Source organism: Megachile rotundata, chromosome 3 (genome assembly GCF_050947335.1).
Source record: "Megachile rotundata isolate GNS110a chromosome 3, iyMegRotu1, whole genome shotgun sequence".
Taxonomy (NCBI): Eukaryota; Metazoa; Arthropoda; class Insecta; order Hymenoptera; family Megachilidae; genus Megachile; species Megachile rotundata.
In genome coordinates this window covers 7,081,075-7,099,558 of record NC_134985.1, presented here as the reverse complement: position 1 = coordinate 7,099,558, position 18,484 = coordinate 7,081,075, and the positions used below count along the sequence as shown (strand labels likewise).

Sequence of the window (18,484 nt, the reverse complement as noted above, 5' to 3'; positions counted from 1 at the left end):
AGAAGCAAATGAAATCCATATATCTAAGTCATATTTAGTACATGATGCGTAAAGTCGATTATAATGTTCAACAGCCGTCAGAACATAATTTAAAGTAAAAAAATTAGAAATTGTGTAAGAAAGGCGGTCGAATCTGCACTTTTCATTCACTGACTTGCAACTCGTAATTTGTAACTCGTAGTGCGTAAAGTGCATCTCGCAACAATTCATATCTTTTTTTTGTGTACAAACCAATGAAAGCTACAGGCAGGCATGCCAACGTTTAAGAAACATTGAATTCATGAATAATACAGTGGTTTCTTTACATTTTTATTGCACGAAACATGCGGACAATAGGATATCTTAAAAGATAACGTTCGAAGTTTACAATTAATCTGACAGTTTAGATTGATTTATTTATCTGAGAATGTATTACTGGTTGAACAAAGTGAACTGGCATTGGATAAAAATCGATATTTTGTCATCAATTTTTCTCGACAATCGACGCAAATTTTTTGTGAATTTCAGTAAAAAATTATGCAGAAATAATTAGATAAACACTGTGTACATTTTATTCTTGCTTCTACTTTTCTGTTTTTCTCTTTTTAACATAAAATTTTGATTTTTACTTCTTTTATCAAAATTAAATTTAATTAGACTTCTTTTATCAAACTTAAGTATTTAATTATTATTTTGATTAAATTTATCAACTTGTATGTCTTTTGATTTTTCCAAAACTAGTGACAAATATAAAACTAAAATTTTACTGAATTTTGTCTTTTTTTTTTTAATTACGAGAATATAATTTTGGTATTTAGAAAACTTGTAAATATAGAAAAATAATTTTTGTAAATTTTGTTTTGTTTTCTTAATATGAAAAAATTGCATCTTTTGTAAGCCATTTTCGTAAACTTTGTTTGCTGTCAACAATAAGAAAGTTTGCTGATCAGACAATTGTTGGCGCCGTAATTATTCCGTGAAACAAAAATAAAAACACATTTCTTGCGACACTGCTTTTTTATATTGAATTATATTTTGTATTGAAGTTATTTTGTTTTTTGAATACAATCTCTGATCGCCAAGTGAGTTACTTAAGGTCTGTTAAACTAGCTGGTTGCTAGATAATCTTTAATAATTGAATAATATATGTATCTCTGTAATTATACTAAACTACGCTATTTATCAAATATTTTTATTTGTTACATTTAATACACTCTTTTTATTAATTTTCACCCGAAAATGCGAATCTATAAATCGTATTTTCCTAGCATTGTTTTTTAAAAGTTTGTTTGGAAGAGACATTTTCGGACTTTAAATACGTCTTCTATTTTAACAAAAATATTTAACAATACTATTTTAATAATAATAATTTAGTTGTATCTTACCTGAAATAATGTTATGGATTTTCCTAAATAAAATTACGTAAATCACTGTTAGATTATAAAAACACAAACTATATGTGCTCCAATAATAGCAAAAATAAACAGACTATCCAAAATCAATTTTCACAAATTGTCACGTAAGTTTTTACGATTATTTTTTAATACATGAGGATCTTAGAAAAAATCTTACAAACTTTCACAATAGAATATACACTTTTCTTATTGGAAACATCGATAAAAGTTTTTGTTGATTATTTTTATCAATTAATTAAGTAAACATTTATAACTTTGTCATATTAAATAAGTACATTTCATACTACATTTTATTATTTTACAAATGTATTTATCTTTCAAAAATATGTACATTAATAACAGGATTTAAAGTTATGAATTTAGTAATTCTAAAAAGCGATATAAAAAAGATCGACGACGGCCGAATGAAAGTATTTATCGTTTGTTATTATATAAATTAATCTTGATAATTTTGAGCCACCAGATCGAATCTTTCGATCTATCATGTAGTAGTAAAAAAAAGACGAATCTACAATGCTCGACAAGAAAAATAGTTATAAAGTGATTTTTTTACGTTGAACGTGGTTCGCAGTCAAGCAGCGTTACCTGTATACAGGAAATGCTGACCAGAGGAACCGCGGAAGTTCATATTACAGCGTTCGTTAATGGTGGAAAGGCATGTGTGCGTGACAATGACCAGAGAGACATTGGGAGAAATGATACAAGGAAGCGATATAAGTCCTTTATTTATCGACATCGTTTGAATGTATACAATACTTTCGAAATGTCACGTGCAATAAATTTTTAACTAAGTATGAAAGTTTTGTAATTTCACGTGCCGTTTATTTTGGAAGCGGACTAAGTCCATTTGTCAGTTACTTGTTGTTAACTATAGTAACATGTACCACTGGATATTACTCATAAAATTATCATAAAAACATTTTATGGTTAAGTATATTTCGAGTATACGATAATTTTTTACATATTTTTGCAGTTATTTTTATAGCTGAAAAATTAACTTTGAAAGTGGTCTAAATTCGATCTACTTTTGATAGAAACGGCGGATTTTTAAATGTTCAAAGGCAATGACGGTGGTAATTGCAATGAATTATTAATTAGTTAATATAATAATTAATTACTGTAGTATTAATGCGATATATGTATACCACTGAAGCACCATGGCTTCTTCAAATCCCTCCCGTACACTTAAAATGTAGATGAGCAGTAAATTATTATGTAATTTGTATAAGGTGAAGTGGGGTAAGTTCGTAAACGGGGCAAGTGCGTATACAAACTATTTTTATTACAATATGAGCGAAATTTCTCCGTTTAGTATGTTTGTTTCCTTGTTTTGTTTCACTATATCCCTTTTTATATTTCAGCTAAGTGTACTTGCTTGCAGTATAGAGTACTTGCATAATGCAGTAAAAAGCATTTATAGCAGATTTTTTAATAATTCTGCTCTTGCCTCATTGCACATGAAATAAAGTTTCAAAGTATTTAACTTCAAGTTACGCTCTTACTCCATTTTCGGGGAAAGTGCAGAGTAGTTGACATTTTAAACAATTTCCTATCAAAATCAAAATGTAGAAGGAAAATTAAGGTCCTAGTTAATATTAATTAAATAGTAGTAATTGTGCAAAACGTTCGATATCGACAACGTTGAGTATTTGCATAGCAGACTGAAAATACTTACGTTTAAATACCAACTTTACAAAAACCAGTCTTTATTTACCCCACTTCACCTTTAGTTAAAAGATTTCTTAATTAGGTAGCACTTTTGTGATTAGTAAATCTTACTAAACATATTTATCATAATATTATTTATATTTCGAAGTAATTAATACGAGTATTTTCAATTAGATAAATTAACAAATCCTTAATAATATAGATGACTGATGCTCATATGTGAATGACCTGGCCAGTCAAAGTACCTAGCCTAAAAGTCCCGAAGAACCACGAAGTGCTTCTCCGTCTGCTGTCCCTTACTTCTGGAGATGTTAAATATGTATGTCCCTCTCAGCGTTATACCGTTCTCAAGACGATACATACAGTAATCGTGATTTGATCAACACCAGTTCGCCGTAGCACTCCTGTGCACGGAAGAAGATTGCCATCCGGGTATCGTTTCTTCGAATTTTATAAACGCCATCTTGCTCGCACTTTCTCCGTTCGATGAACTTTACCGCTACCCTCACAATATCAAAACAATCGCACACAATTTTCATGACATAATAAATAATCATATTTATTTTACACTTAAATCAGACATAACTCAAACTTATACAATTTTAACTTATATCTAAATAAACTAGATAATTACGCTGGGAGTATTTAACAACTTTCGCGAATTTATCAGCTGCTTTGTATATTAGCAGGTTTTTTATCGATTACGCTTAACTCATTAGCTTAGAAGCTAATTAACAAGAGCTAATTATTGACATAGTAATCATTTTATGATTTTAACTTTTTGGACCTCCGATCTTAATTTAAAGTGTAAACTTAAAATACTTATTGAATGAATGAGATGATTGTTATGCATTGCTAGAAAACCTTGTTACGTACTGTTAAATTGAGAATCGAATTTTTATTTAAGATATTAGGTATTTTATTACAAAGTTTGTTAATTTTATTTTGAAACTCTGCTAAACATTTTGGGACACATCATTTCACATAACATGAAGACATTTTGTTTTAAATATTAATTAATACTAAATATAAATATTATTTTATTTATAATAAACAAATTAAATAAATAAATAAAATAAATATTATTTTTCAGCTATGCTTCTTTAAAATATTCGTCAAAAATGTTTAATATTATCTTGTTGATATATCTTGCTGATTTTATCTTGTTCTTGCAACTTTATGAAGTCAAGCTACACAGATTTCACAAATTTAAAACTCAAATCTACCGATATTTATTAACAAGACTATTCTCCTATAAGTTCCGCGTAAAATCAGAAATACGCGACGCTAGCATGCGATATTAAATTAAGTTATCATTTAGCGTGAAAATTATGCCCGCACGTTAAAGCAACATGTTCAACGATAAGTAGCAAGAATATAAATAACTGAAACAAAGGAATATTTTGTACCTAGAATTATAAACGAGCTGCAACTTGTTAAAACGTCAATCATGTGATAATAGCTTGTAATAATAAATATTCTGATGAAAAAAAAATTTATGTGAAAATAGATTATCTTAATAATTTATGAACAATTTTGTATTTTAGATTAATATTTAATACGAATCCAGTATAACTTATTCGCTTAATTATATTTTTATTCATTAATTCTTCGAGCGAGATATGAATTCTTATAAATATAAAGTACTTTCGCTTTTGAAAAAAATAACTGAATAATTTGGAAACGCATAAAGTGTTTAACTCATAATGAATTATTTGCTTTATTAAGTAGCCATAAAGTAGGGAAATGTTGAAAATTAAGACGGAACAATAATTAACGTCTGAAAGAAAAAATTATACTATATAAGGAGCTAATAATAAGACAGATGTGCTTCAAAAATAAATTGATTTGATCAATTTGCAGTGATAACTATAAATAACTTATCGCTGTAACTTCAAAATTAACAGTTTGCGAATTAGCACAAAAATGTTTTTCTCGGTTAACATGTCTATATATTTTCAAAATTCATCTTTACACAGCGTTATGAGAAAATGGCAGTTGCTTTTAAATTTTGCAATTTAACAGAAGTGTTATTTAAAGTGCAATAAAATATCGCTACAAGTAAATAAGTATAAAATATCATAAAAATGTAGTATTTTCATAGTACATACACTTAGGATTTAGTAAAACATCGTTACATTAAACATGAAATATTTGAAACTCAATATTTTATTTACTTTGTTTAAAGCAAATAAAATTGATTTGTTTAAAAGAAATATTACTTTTTAGTAAATTACTAATTATAATGTAATTATAATGTAATATATATTATTACACTAACATAATAATCGACTTGAAAGCATGTAATCTTTTTGCAGCAAAATGGTAAATATTCATATTTATTAAATAAATAAATAAATAAATACATATTAATAACTATGACTAATCAATATAATTTATTATATAATACATAATTATTCCTTCTTGTTATTGTTACATAATAGTCATATAATTATACTGTATGTACATATAATATGTGAAAATTTGTCAACTTTGCTACGAGCACGATTATTTAATAATTATTTATTACTGATTATGGTTATATACTATGTAAATATTTTAATAATCATGATCACTATTATTATATAATAGTTACATAATTATACAATATTATAATATTATAATTTTTATTATCAATTAATTATAATGAGCAGTAACTATTTATTCACTTATTGAATTATTATATGATCATAATTACATATATGTATTATAATTATAACTTGTAGCGAATAATTACAAAATTATTAGTGGCGCTCCTAGCAACATTGACAAGTTCTTGTAGTACTACCTATCCACAAAATATTTGATAAAAATCTACACGTACGTGGATATACGTGCAACGAGTACTTATGTCAGACAGCATTCATGGTCGTATTCATTGTGCAACTGCGTATCCAAAACAACGAATACTTTTTCGGCTGTTCTTTCTCGATTTTGAAGGTTGTTAATCATCCTGTACACGAAAGTTTACGGACTTCTTGTTAGCATAGTTTTCACGTAAAGGGTACTTATGCTGATAGTATGCACACTCTGGACAACGCGAAAATGCATTATCCTTTCAATGTCTTCAAACTGACGTAAGTACTTATTTGTTCGCACTATAAAATATTTATTAGATATTCGCTAGAAAATTCTGATAAAATAACATTTTTGAAATTTTTGTACGACGACCAATATCTTATTTAATTTTTTTCTCAAAAAATGAGAAAACTGAGATGATTAGGTTATTTAGATTAGAAAGTTTGCTTTATATATAAAAGAAATATTTATTATTTAAATATGTTACCGTAGATGTCCATAAAATTGTTAATAATAACAATAAATATTTCAGTTAAAGCTAACTAATTATTGCACTGTTAATATTATATTCTACTATATTATACAATTATTAAATTTAAGAGAATTCCATAAAATAATAAAATTAAAAAATTAATTATCTTACCTCTAGATAAATTTATAATATACATATAATATTTTGAGACCACACAACAAATAATTATAGACCCAGAAAATAAAAAAAATTTTCAATAATTCTTTAATTATGAAATTTGCTATTTATTGATGTTTAATAAAATACAAGAATTTCATCGTATTATGTAACATATTTTGCAACATATGTCCCTCAACATTATTAATCCTTCCTTGCATTATGTTATTTTCTTCATTACGGAAAATATGAAGCTTGACCTTTTTTTGAATGAAATTATTTAATACATTTGTGTCCGTTTTAAAACAAGAAATATACGAAAAATCAAAGGCATCGTATGCATACAAACATATCTATAACAAATGTGTTATTTTGTCATTGTTGATGACAGGAACGCGAAATATTTCATTTTAGTTGATAATTATCGGCATTTTTTAGTTTGCCGCGATTTGGTGTTATATATGAATAATTTGAGTTGTGAGGACGTTTGTAAAGAATGCAAGGGGGTAACGAGTGGAAATGTGAGGCATCAAAATTGTTAATTATTAATTGTTTATAATTTATTGTTATGTTATGGATTGGTAGGTGATCTCTTTGCGGCGCGGGGGCGCTTTATGTGTCTCTGTGGTCGAGAAACCGTGGCTGGGGGGGGGGGGGGGGGGGGGGGGGCGCGTTCTACGCTCCTCTGAGGCCTCCATGAAGCCCCGTGAGGGATGATGCTTTGCATCTCCTGTTGTGAGGGTCGACGGACGGAAATTACTTCGGTAATTTTCCGAGACGTACAGGCTAACCTAAGAGCAAAGCCACTAGGATTTTGAATCGTTCTCGGATCGATATCGTCCGTAGTGGGGGTAGGACCACGTGACTCGGCGGGGTCCGTGCCGCTACGTAACGATACGCGCTTATCATTCGCTCGATAGACGCCTCGCAATTCGATCGTACTTACGCCCTTGCCTCGCCTCATTGAAATTATTATTAGAATCATTTTTCAAAATTAATTTCTTTGTTAATTAGTTTATTGCGATTTCACGTTCCTTATACTTGTCGATTATTATTTATTTCCAAATTAATTCGTATTATTTAACATATATATTATTCGAAATTGTTTATTAGTGTTCGTACATTTAGTATATTATTGTACATATTATTCCTGTTGTTATTTTGTTTCGAATTGTATACTTTGTGTTTGTGAATAAATATGTTTAATTAATCCCCGTTCAATTTGTGTTTCTTTTATTTCCCTTACGTTCTCAACAGTCATAAATTTTCTAAAATTGAAAATTGTGCCTTCAATAATGGCCGTAAAAATCTGCTCGTTATAACTAACCTAACCACTTGTTGTTTCATGATAGTGTTTACATTAATCGTACATGTATTAAGCTAAGAAAATTTTCCGTGTGTAACGTAACTGGTAATTATTTATAATTTCCCGGAAATTCGAAAACTCGGTACAAAAACGTCGATCATGTTAATTATTCATGTCCATCATGACTGGAAGAATGGAAAAACGTTTCTATGCGCTTTCTTAAATTTCTTTTTACCAATAAAATTGATCTGTAATTATTTTTTATTATACTCACTGTTACACTGAAATCATTAATTAAAAATAATTTATATTAAATATAGGTAATAGAAACACTGTACATTGTATAGCATTAATTATAAATAAAATTTAATTATTTAAAAATATTTTGTTGCTTCATATTATGTATTAGTATCGCTATTTATTTTCTCCCATCGAAAAGAAATGAACGAGTCGAAATCAAAACAAAGCAATTTGAAACCACAATTTCACACGAGAGAAGAAAACATGTAATTCCTGCATTCTCTGACTTCACAGGAATTATGACATTATATAACTGAATTATACATAGAGCGTATTTTTTACTCTAATGCCCGATGTTTTTCACTTTCGTTGATCATTGACCATTTCGACGCTAACGATAATTGGCCAAAGGTGCAAAAACGTATCGAACCACGACAATCTTTACACTTTCTGCTTTCTTTCACTCGAAACAGTGATGCACGACGATCTGCTTGACGTATCATAGAACGCATTGTGATCTTAATAAATTTATTATGCTGGCTAAGTTCTAGCAACTTTGCTAGCAACGATTAATCAAGCGATGTTATCACTATGCACTTTATTATCCAGTTAGTGAATGAATGCATGCTTTACATTATGATCGTTTGAATACAAAATTTACATCTTATCTACGGAGCATTTCATAAAAGTTTTTAGAAGAATTAGAAAGCTCATTTGTTGAGGTTTAGTTACTTTCATAAACCGTGATCAGAATATAAGGAATTAAATAAATATGCTTAATGAGTATAAATTACTAGATTTTTAACACAAAATTTTGTCAACATATTCCGTACGCAAGAATAAGAAGATGTCCTCTTCATACAAGGTTTTATGTACATAATTAATATAGGTTAAAAACTATTATATTTTTGAAATTCTCAACTTCCATACATGGTACATCTCGTTTATTATAAAACATACTGACACATAAAAGGTTAATAATTTAATAAAAATATTATTTAATATATTAGATTAATAACACACGATTTAATTAAAAAACTCCAATAATTTAATTAAAGAATTATAATATTTAACATCGTTAACAACACACAATTTACAATTATTAATTTACCGATATAATTGTTATAAATAATAACCGTCTGAGTATTAAAAACTCATTGTTTTACATAGATGTACTTTTTCTGGTGTTCAACTTTTCACTCGGTAAAAGTATGACCGTCGACATGCAACATTTGTCGACTATCATTGAACAAAATTGGCGGTAACATTCATTTATTATAAAGAGTATAGTGCTTTCACTCCACTTCCCAATGCGTTGTCGGGGCTCATCCAATCAGAACCAGACTGTTTAGGATCGAGAAGACGAGCTAGAGTTATAAATACTCGAACTCTGAGGAACGAATCAGGGAGAAAGTGGGAAACGTACACCCGGCTGTCGTAAATTTTCGCTTTGTCTTCCTACATGATTCTTGCTTACTCCAGAAAGAGCATCTTGAATTATCGATACAACGTGTAATTCAAAAATGAAAACATTGCCACTTATTTCGGATAATGATCGAGATCCAAAATGACGACTTTGATACTTTGTTTTTGCTTGACACGAATCGAATTGATCGCATGTGAATGAAACTTTCACCGATTATACTGTCATATCTATACAGGTATACATTGAGATATTGCATAGAAACTTTGTTTGCTTTTTACGATTTATTTCTTTTATAAGTTTTGCGAAGTTTTTTCTATTGCCATTTTGGTAATTATGATACTATTTTTTAAATAAAAATCTTTAATATAGAAATTAATTACTAATATTGTTAACAGGTTTTAAAGTATTTTAAATTTTTTGGAAATTGTATGCAGAATATTGAACAATCTTTTCAGGTGTGTACTATTGAAAGGTAAATATTGGTGGGTATTTACTAAACTTATAATTAATAAATATTTCTGGCTTAAAATAATATATATTTAAAAAATATTTAATATTAGAAAACATAAACATTAAAAATATCAAAATTATTCTTTTTAACTTTACCATAATTAATATATTTAAGTGCTTTCCGCTTAAATAAAAATCAGATGTTTAATGATAAATTACTTTAGTAAACTTCTTTATTTTTTTGAATTGTTATATAACATGAATTATTATATTTGTTCGTTGGACTTAATTATTTTAAACCATTAAATATTACATGTGTTAGCAATTAATTTTTGATAAAAAATAAGTAAAAAGTAATTGAATCTACAATCTGAATGCACCAGGCAGCTTATGCAATGAATAATATAATTACAATTAATTATATTTGTATTGCATAATGTATTAGAAAGTATTAATATCTACCAATTAATATCACAATACTTACTATAATTGAACAGTTAGTACCATAATACTTCTAATAATAGAACAATTAATATAATTAATTTTCTATAAATGAATATAATTATTATTGCAACGTTCATTTTACAAATACCCAGTAAACAATGTATAATGTATGTAAAAGTGATCAATAAACACTCATAAAACAATAATGTTTTAAATACAATTACAAGTATAGCGTAGCAAATTTATAATGAAGAGTTAGTACTATATCAATCAATCAATGAATCAATGTCATTGCAACTTCAGCATTCTTCTTCAGCAAATTCTTCACAGTCACTCAAAATCCAGTAAGACTTCATTCCTCAAATTAAATAACAACAATACACTTTCAATGATGAAGTGAACGACAGATTTATTATGAGTAGCTTCTTCTTCCAGCATATAAAATGCCTCAAAATGGTTACTATATTGTGAAAGTCGTAGGCTCCATAACAAAATAAATCAAAATGTCTTTCACCATCCATCTCTAGCTAGCTTTTTAAAAGAGAAGAGGCTCCACTGAAGTTTATGTGTACACATCTGTTGATTGTCATTTTTATAATGTAACTACATTTCAGTTATTAATAACAAGGTTCAACGCATACTAGAATCATTAATATTCAACAGATGTTTCCTGTAGATTTTTATTTACTGAATATATACTTATAAATCAATCCTCATTAATAATTCTAATCCTTAGAAAACTTAATTTTGAATGAAATACAAAGTTTCAGCTTTGAAAATCTTCTGTGTGTAAACAGTAACTGTTAATATTAATTACTTTATGAATTTTTTCAATTGAAATGGAAAATGTATATGATAACATTACTTGTTCTTATATTAAAAAAGTGTAGTTACGTTTAAATAATATTCAAAGAAGTAACTGTCGAGATAGATTAATTCTTGCAAGTATTTCTGAATATATCTTAATCTTGTTAATGTCAAATATTGTTGTTAGCAACACTTTGTATAGAAACTGGATTCATATAATTACACTTGGTTTTCATTTATTCTCCCTATATTTTGTAATATGTCTCTTTTTGTAAATATGCTTACAATTTTTTTTATGATGTTTTTCTCAAACCTTACTGAATTTTGTTAGTGCCTTTTAGGCAAGGTATTCTTTGCTCAGGTACAATTATTTCGGTCGACACTAAAAGGGTTAAATAATTCCAGCTGTAAAAGGAAATCTAATTACATACATCGCGCGATAGAACAGACATTTTTAGATCCTCCTTTGGAAGATGGATGTAGTGTCTAGAATACGTAAAATGGTGGCATAACTCTTGCACTAAATACCGAACAGTTAGTTCACCTAATAGTCAACTAAGATGGCTGATTAATTTACAAATTAGTTTTTAATTTTAAATCAAAGAAAACGACAAAATTATATTTCTTATACATATTTCTGTTTCTAAAGTGGGTAAAATTGTTTCGCTAAAGTATTGTTTCTTTTTTAGACAAGAAATAAAACGTTTACAACCATCTTATCCTGCATAATACTTTTCGAAACGATATTTACATTCTGTAAATATTTACAACATGTATTTACATTTTGTAACTAACGAACCAAACGATAAAGTTCACTCGCTTAGGTTCTTTCTTATTTACATTTGACTGAATTTCTACTGTATATAGTTAGAAGATTAACTCGATGAAAAGCAATTACCGAGAAATACGGTGATTGTTTAAATACTGATACAATCTGTCGTGGATTTACAGCCGCAATTGCACGATTGCTTCATTATTGCTCATGTGATCACATCGCAGTGTTATTTAAAAAAACTTAAAAAATATGTTTCAAGGTGTACAGTAAAATAGGTAATACTATTTACAACTAAACTATGTTTAATTTCAATTTCAAGAATCAGCGTTAACACATATTATAATTACTGATAGATAAATTATATTGATAGATATTAAATAAACTCGGTACAATGCAATTATAATATTTATTTCTTTTTAATTTTAAGTTGTTTTAAATTTGAACATCATATTACTTTATTTTTCCTTCAACGTATCAGCACATTCGAATTACACTGTCCAACAAATTTTAACTTTTTTTCGACGTTTCTATTTTCGTTCAGTGATTCTTATAGCATTTTTCGTGCTGCTTACGAATCTGCAGTCCGTTTTTCTCCAGTAGGTACAGTTTTTGAGAAATTTGAGTTTGAAAAAAAAACACATCTTTAAAATTTGAACCAATTTTGTGAGGTAACTATAAAATATACTAAGATTCTGTTTACATCAAAAGATTTTATAGACTTTCCCGAATACAACGATATGTGCGTTTTATGCATTCTGAATGTTAAAACATGTTTAAATGGCCATTGAACGCCGAGAGACACGGATTATGCACCAATTTTTACGTATATTTTTCAATTTATTTTAAAAAGTAAGGGTGTAGTGGAAAATTGAACTATACCACGCGATAGAGCAGACTTTTACCTTTAAGAAGGATCCATAGAAAGTTGCAACGTCGTTTTTTTACGATGCCAGAAAGCAAAATAGCAACGCACGAGGCGAAGCAAGCAACCTTGGTGACGTGAGTGATGAACACGTTGAAAGATTCCATTAAAATATTTCCGTTATGGAGAACAGATATTGTGGCAAAGATAATGCTACAATGATATTAGATTACTAAATATACGTCACAAACGTCAGTCCAGAAGAAAACAATTCTAGGTAAGTTCGCAAGTTATAAATATCTGTTTTGTATCACTTTTACTTGAAAAATTTGTTTTTTTTTTTAAACTCAAATTTCTCAAAAACTGTAGGTGCTGGAGAAAAACGGATTGCAGATTCGCAATCAGCGCGATAAATACTATAAGAATCACTGAACGAAAATAGGAACGCCTATTGGCTGTTGAACAGTGTTATCTGTCTAACATAAAAAGTCAACAAAAAAGTTTATTAATTGAAAATTTAAACGTTGAAGAATTTAACATATTCAAACAAAATGAATAAAATTATATGTAAACGCAGTCAAAATATTAAATGATTTATATTAAGTAAAAAACAATATCATAAATTTCTTTTTTGTTAAATTACTAACATTCGTGGACATTTTCAATTTTTCTATCGACAGTCTTTTACATCTACACTGAAATTTTTTAACGTTCCAGGCTTTTAAAGATCTCAAAAAATTCGAAGTGTTTATTAAACAAGCTCCATCTAGTACATTGTACAATTGTTTCAACTAATTTCCAGAAAATTTTTCAGAAAAAATAAAAATTGAGGAGTAGCTAAAAAATAGAAATAGTTACAGAACGTTGCTACAGTATTTTTATTATTATTTATACTTTATAAATGGCTATTATTAAGGTACTAAATATGTTAATGTGAATATCGTAATATCTTACGCACAGTTTTATTCAGTGTAACATAAAGCATGCTCTATTAAGCCTACACATGAACCACTTTTCTTTAATGCAAAAAACACGATTATACTTTTAAACGAGGACTGCAAGAGTTGCTTATTTTTTCATTGTGTTCCATGATTTATAATTTTGCATTCATCTTTATACATTTATTGAATAATTCAAAAATTTGTCAACCTTCCCTAAATCCATTATTTGTTATTAATTCAAAAATTTGTCAACCTCTCCTAAATCCATTATTTGTAATTATTTAATATTTATTATTTATTATGAAAGTTGTTAATATTCATTGTGGAATATTATTTTTTCGAAAGTACAGAATTCCGTATTAATAGAATTTTGAAAGAAACAATTTGAATGAAGAATCTACAAAATTTACATATTTCGATATCTGCTGATTTACCAACATTTCGTAGGAAAAATATTTATATAATACTATTATATTTATTGTATTATTCTTTTGTAACATAATATTAGAAATGGTTAATGTACATATTATTTCTTCTTGTAAGAGGATATTAGTAGAAGCAATTATTGTTTACTTATTACTTATATAAATAAAGTTATTACAAAAGAAACTACTTGTACGAATACTTTTTGGACCCACTGTAAATAACGTGGACTACTTCTTAAACAAAGAAGCAAATCTAATTGTCAGAAAATATATGGTTATACCACACGTGAATACAGGTCGATGCATCAAACGCATAATGGTACTCGCTCAGAATCCTTTGATCTCCACTTATGCATAATGTATGATAAGTAAATGTTTGTATCACTGTTCGTAAATACTCGCTTTCTCCGACAGTAACGTATCCATGACCTTTCTCATGAAAGAGCCGGCTGTAGCAGAACATTAACTTATTTCAAATTACGAGCAAAAAGAATATGAAGTAACATTTTATCTATATTGATATTATGTTTCCATCATGATCCAAAAATTTATTAAATTAATCAGTAAAAAATTATTTTTTTCCTACATTCTTGGTGTGATATATTATTGTATATTTTTATAAATATACATATAGCTCTATTAAATAATTTTTTAATAAGGTGTTTTTTAAACAAAGTATAATTTTACATATTTACTGAAGCTTAATTTTTAAGACATACACTGAATAATTTAACATTATTATAATATTATGACTTGAAACTGTATCTTTTTTAAACAGTTGCAATTACTAAAAATCGTGTTAAATATTATTACTGCTGTTAATATTGCACAGTTGAGTGAAAGAAGAAACAAACTACAGTTTCATACGTAGGTATGTAATTTAAAGCAGGTAAATTGTTACAATTATTAAAAAATGTTGATTTGTATATTATTTAGTCTTAGGATATATGTATCTACAAAGACATCAGAAAAAAAAACAAATAAAACAAAAAATAAGAACAAAAGAAATGAAATACTTAAAATTTACATGCTTCTACATAATAATTTATTTATTTATTCCTTTCCTTTATTTTCTTTCTTTTTTTTATGAGAATAGATGTTATGTCTTTTTAGCGTTAAATTATTTGGAGCTAAAGTGTTGCATCTTTACGTAGAAAGTTGATCTTGTTTTTAAAAATGCATTAATGGAAATATACTTATGTTTGTATTAAGTCGTATGAGTATACTTGAAAACAAATGTATTTCTTTTTAAAAATTTAAGCTATGACACGTTAAGTAGAATAAATTATTATTCTCGTACAATTAGACTGAACTTGGTAAGTACATTCAATTGTAAATCTGGCTCCTTTGGGAAAAATGGCGACCAAGGAGAACAACTTTCGGAGAAACTTCGGAAAACCGTCATGCACCGATATGGACCATATTTTGCAAATAAGCTCTATTTTGCAAAAGAAGATATCTGTGAGAATAATATTTGGCGACTAGAAAGAAAATTTTTTATCATTCTTATGTCAATCCCTGTATCATCGACAAACTGTTCTGAACACAAAATTCGCATCTTCGGATCCACGGAATATATTGCATACAGCATAAAATCAATATTAAGAAATATATAATGAATTCATAGCATATTAATCAATAAAATCAATATTAATTGAATTTTTACGAAAATGGAACAAGTAGCGCCATCTCCCCGGCGAATTAGGTGAACTACACACTTTTGAAACGATAGTTTAATTAGTTCTTCTCTTCCACCCCCAGATGGCGACACAAGACAAAAATATAGGAATTCCTATATTTTATAATCAATTAATAACTTTACAAAAATAACTAATTTTATTGGAATTGATTCTGAATTTAATTTTAATACGTGTACTTAAATTAACCTCTGATTACAGAATGAATGAATAGCAAAACGATTTTGTTTTTAAAATAAAATTAAATACGATCAAACGACGATTACTTCATTTGTTCATAAATACAAATAGAACTCTTCTTGATCGACGGCTTTGATAGTAGAACTCTTCTTGACAACAATTTGAAAACAATTTGAATTTAATTGGTCTTGCACTTTGATGTAATTCGATTCATATTACAGCCAATTAAGCTAATAAAATCAACTATATTATTTTTTTTGCTTTACATTCTTTATTGTAAAAGAAGGTAGAGTAAAATTACATATTTTCGTTCAATTATAATAACATTCAATATTGTTTCGCCTTGTCTTTTTTTTAATAATATTGATGTAAGGCAACGTGGTGATATTTTTTGTATATAAAATATCGGGAATGACAAAAGTAAAAAAGGATTAATCTTTTTTCTTAATACTCAACTGCTATCAAGGATCTTAAAAAAGTACTCCACCTCCAGCATTCCATCTTCTGGTAAATCAGAACAATGTATAGCATTTTGTACTTTGTTTTTTCCATATTTTGCACGAAGAGTATCTGGTCTCACTTGTCTTGCAATATCTGGATCCATAGGACCACAAAGCTTTCTAAATTCTTCTTGAACATCAAACTTCTTGTCTTGATGCTTTATTTCCATAACAATGCATGGTCCTGATTGCAATTCTCCTACCATAGCCGCATAATCAGGAAGGACTCCTTTGTAAACTTCTAAAAATTCCTCTGCATCAAATGGATTCACATGAAATTGTTGCACTGCAGAAATAAGATAACCAGCTTTCTGTATATCGTCAATAATATCTCCAACTAATTTAGCTTGAACAGCATGAGGTTTAATAATGCAACAAGTACAATTCTCTAATGTTGCTGTATTAGGTGGTCCCTTCTTTCCACTTTTTGGACTAGGAAAGAAAAATTGCAATTCTTTTTCTGCAGCTTCCTCGTTTTCAGAGCCATGTATCGCGTTATGAATTTTATCTTTACCATAACATGCTCTAAGCGAAGATGGAGCTTTCGACCGAGCTTCTTCACTATCTTCAGGTCCTATTACTTCTATCCAACGTGTAATCGCGTTATCACCTAATAATTCTAAAGCCACAATTGGACCAGAAGTGAGATAATTTACAATGTACGTTATATTAGTACTATCTTCATCTTTGCAAAGGTCTGATGCTTCTTCTTTAGTTAGCTTAATCATTTTAATGTTTGCAATGTGAAAATTGCAAGAAATTATTCGTTTCAATAATTCACCCACTTTATCAATAACATTTGGTTTTAACATAGCAAATGTTTTTTGCATTTTAGTTTGCAATTTTGTCCGTGTAACGCAGTCTGCATAATCTGTTATGCTTATATTTCGTGAAAATATTGTTACAGTAGCTCCTACATAAAAATCCTTTGCTTGTATTCCTTCGCATTTTGTTCTTCTTAAAAATGTTTTTCTGGCCTTAATATCAAACAACTCTACTGTGTTGTCATATGGATAATAATATAAATAAAATTTCTTTAGAACGGTAGCTATTTTATCATACCATTCAGCTTCAAAGATATACTTTTCATTGTGATCTACCGACATTTTTTAAATCAAATTTATTTCAAACGTAATCCACCATACAACACTGAAAACAATTTTTCTCAAATCTCGTTGGGTTATGTATCGCATCAAAATCATTTGTTATAAGTTATGAAAAATAGTTTTCAATTATTATCATGTACACAGCGTTGTTATTGTGTATAAATTCTGACATATTTAGTTTCTATGGAAACAATGTTCCAACTATATTAGTTGAATTGAACAGTTTCAAATACGTGTAGTTCACCATGTTCGCCGGAAAGATGGCGCTACTTGTTCCATTTCGATGAAAATTCAATAAATATTGATTTTAACTCCGGAATGTTTTGACTTTACCAATTCATTATCAATTTGGACTTTCTTCAGAAAACTAAAATTTCCCTAAATCATATCAAATTTTGCAAAGAAGGAATCATCTGTGAGAATTGTTTTTAGCGACTTCAACAGAAATATTTTACTATTTTCATATTACTCCCTACATTACCGATGACACAATGAAAATGATGTCGCGTATAATGAACGTATGTGTATGGATATGCACATGTACGTTATATATAAAATTCATGTAGTTTTATTCGTTCCAATCACCAAAAACCGTCATCATAGATGTTTCCTTGTGAAAATAGGAGCTTGTTTGCATCCCTTGACCAGAATCGAAAAGTTTTTCTATAACTTCAATTTAAGTAATTATAAAACTGTATACACTTACTATATACATCAAACTAAACTGAAATAACACACACTAAATCGAAACAGAAAAATAAAACGTGTATAGCGAACTGTGTAAGGCGAAAATTCGAATCAGAATGCCAGTCTAAAAAAGAAATATCGTCACGAAC

The 18,484-nt window shown here is 28.3% G+C and overlaps 1 protein-coding gene across 1 annotated transcript; it reads right to left on the bottom strand.

Annotated features, from left to right (window-relative positions):
• Window positions 1–16,267: 16,267 nt before the first annotated feature.
• Window positions 16,268–18,449, bottom strand: LOC100878680 (nucleoside diphosphate kinase homolog 7-like). The gene has a single exon (XM_003705672.3). The coding sequence runs from the start codon at window positions 17,646–17,648 to the stop codon at window positions 16,494–16,496; it is 1,155 nt and encodes a 384-aa protein (XP_003705720.1). The 5' UTR covers window positions 17,649–18,449; the 3' UTR covers window positions 16,268–16,493.
• Between the last annotated feature and the right edge of the window lie 35 nt (window positions 18,450–18,484).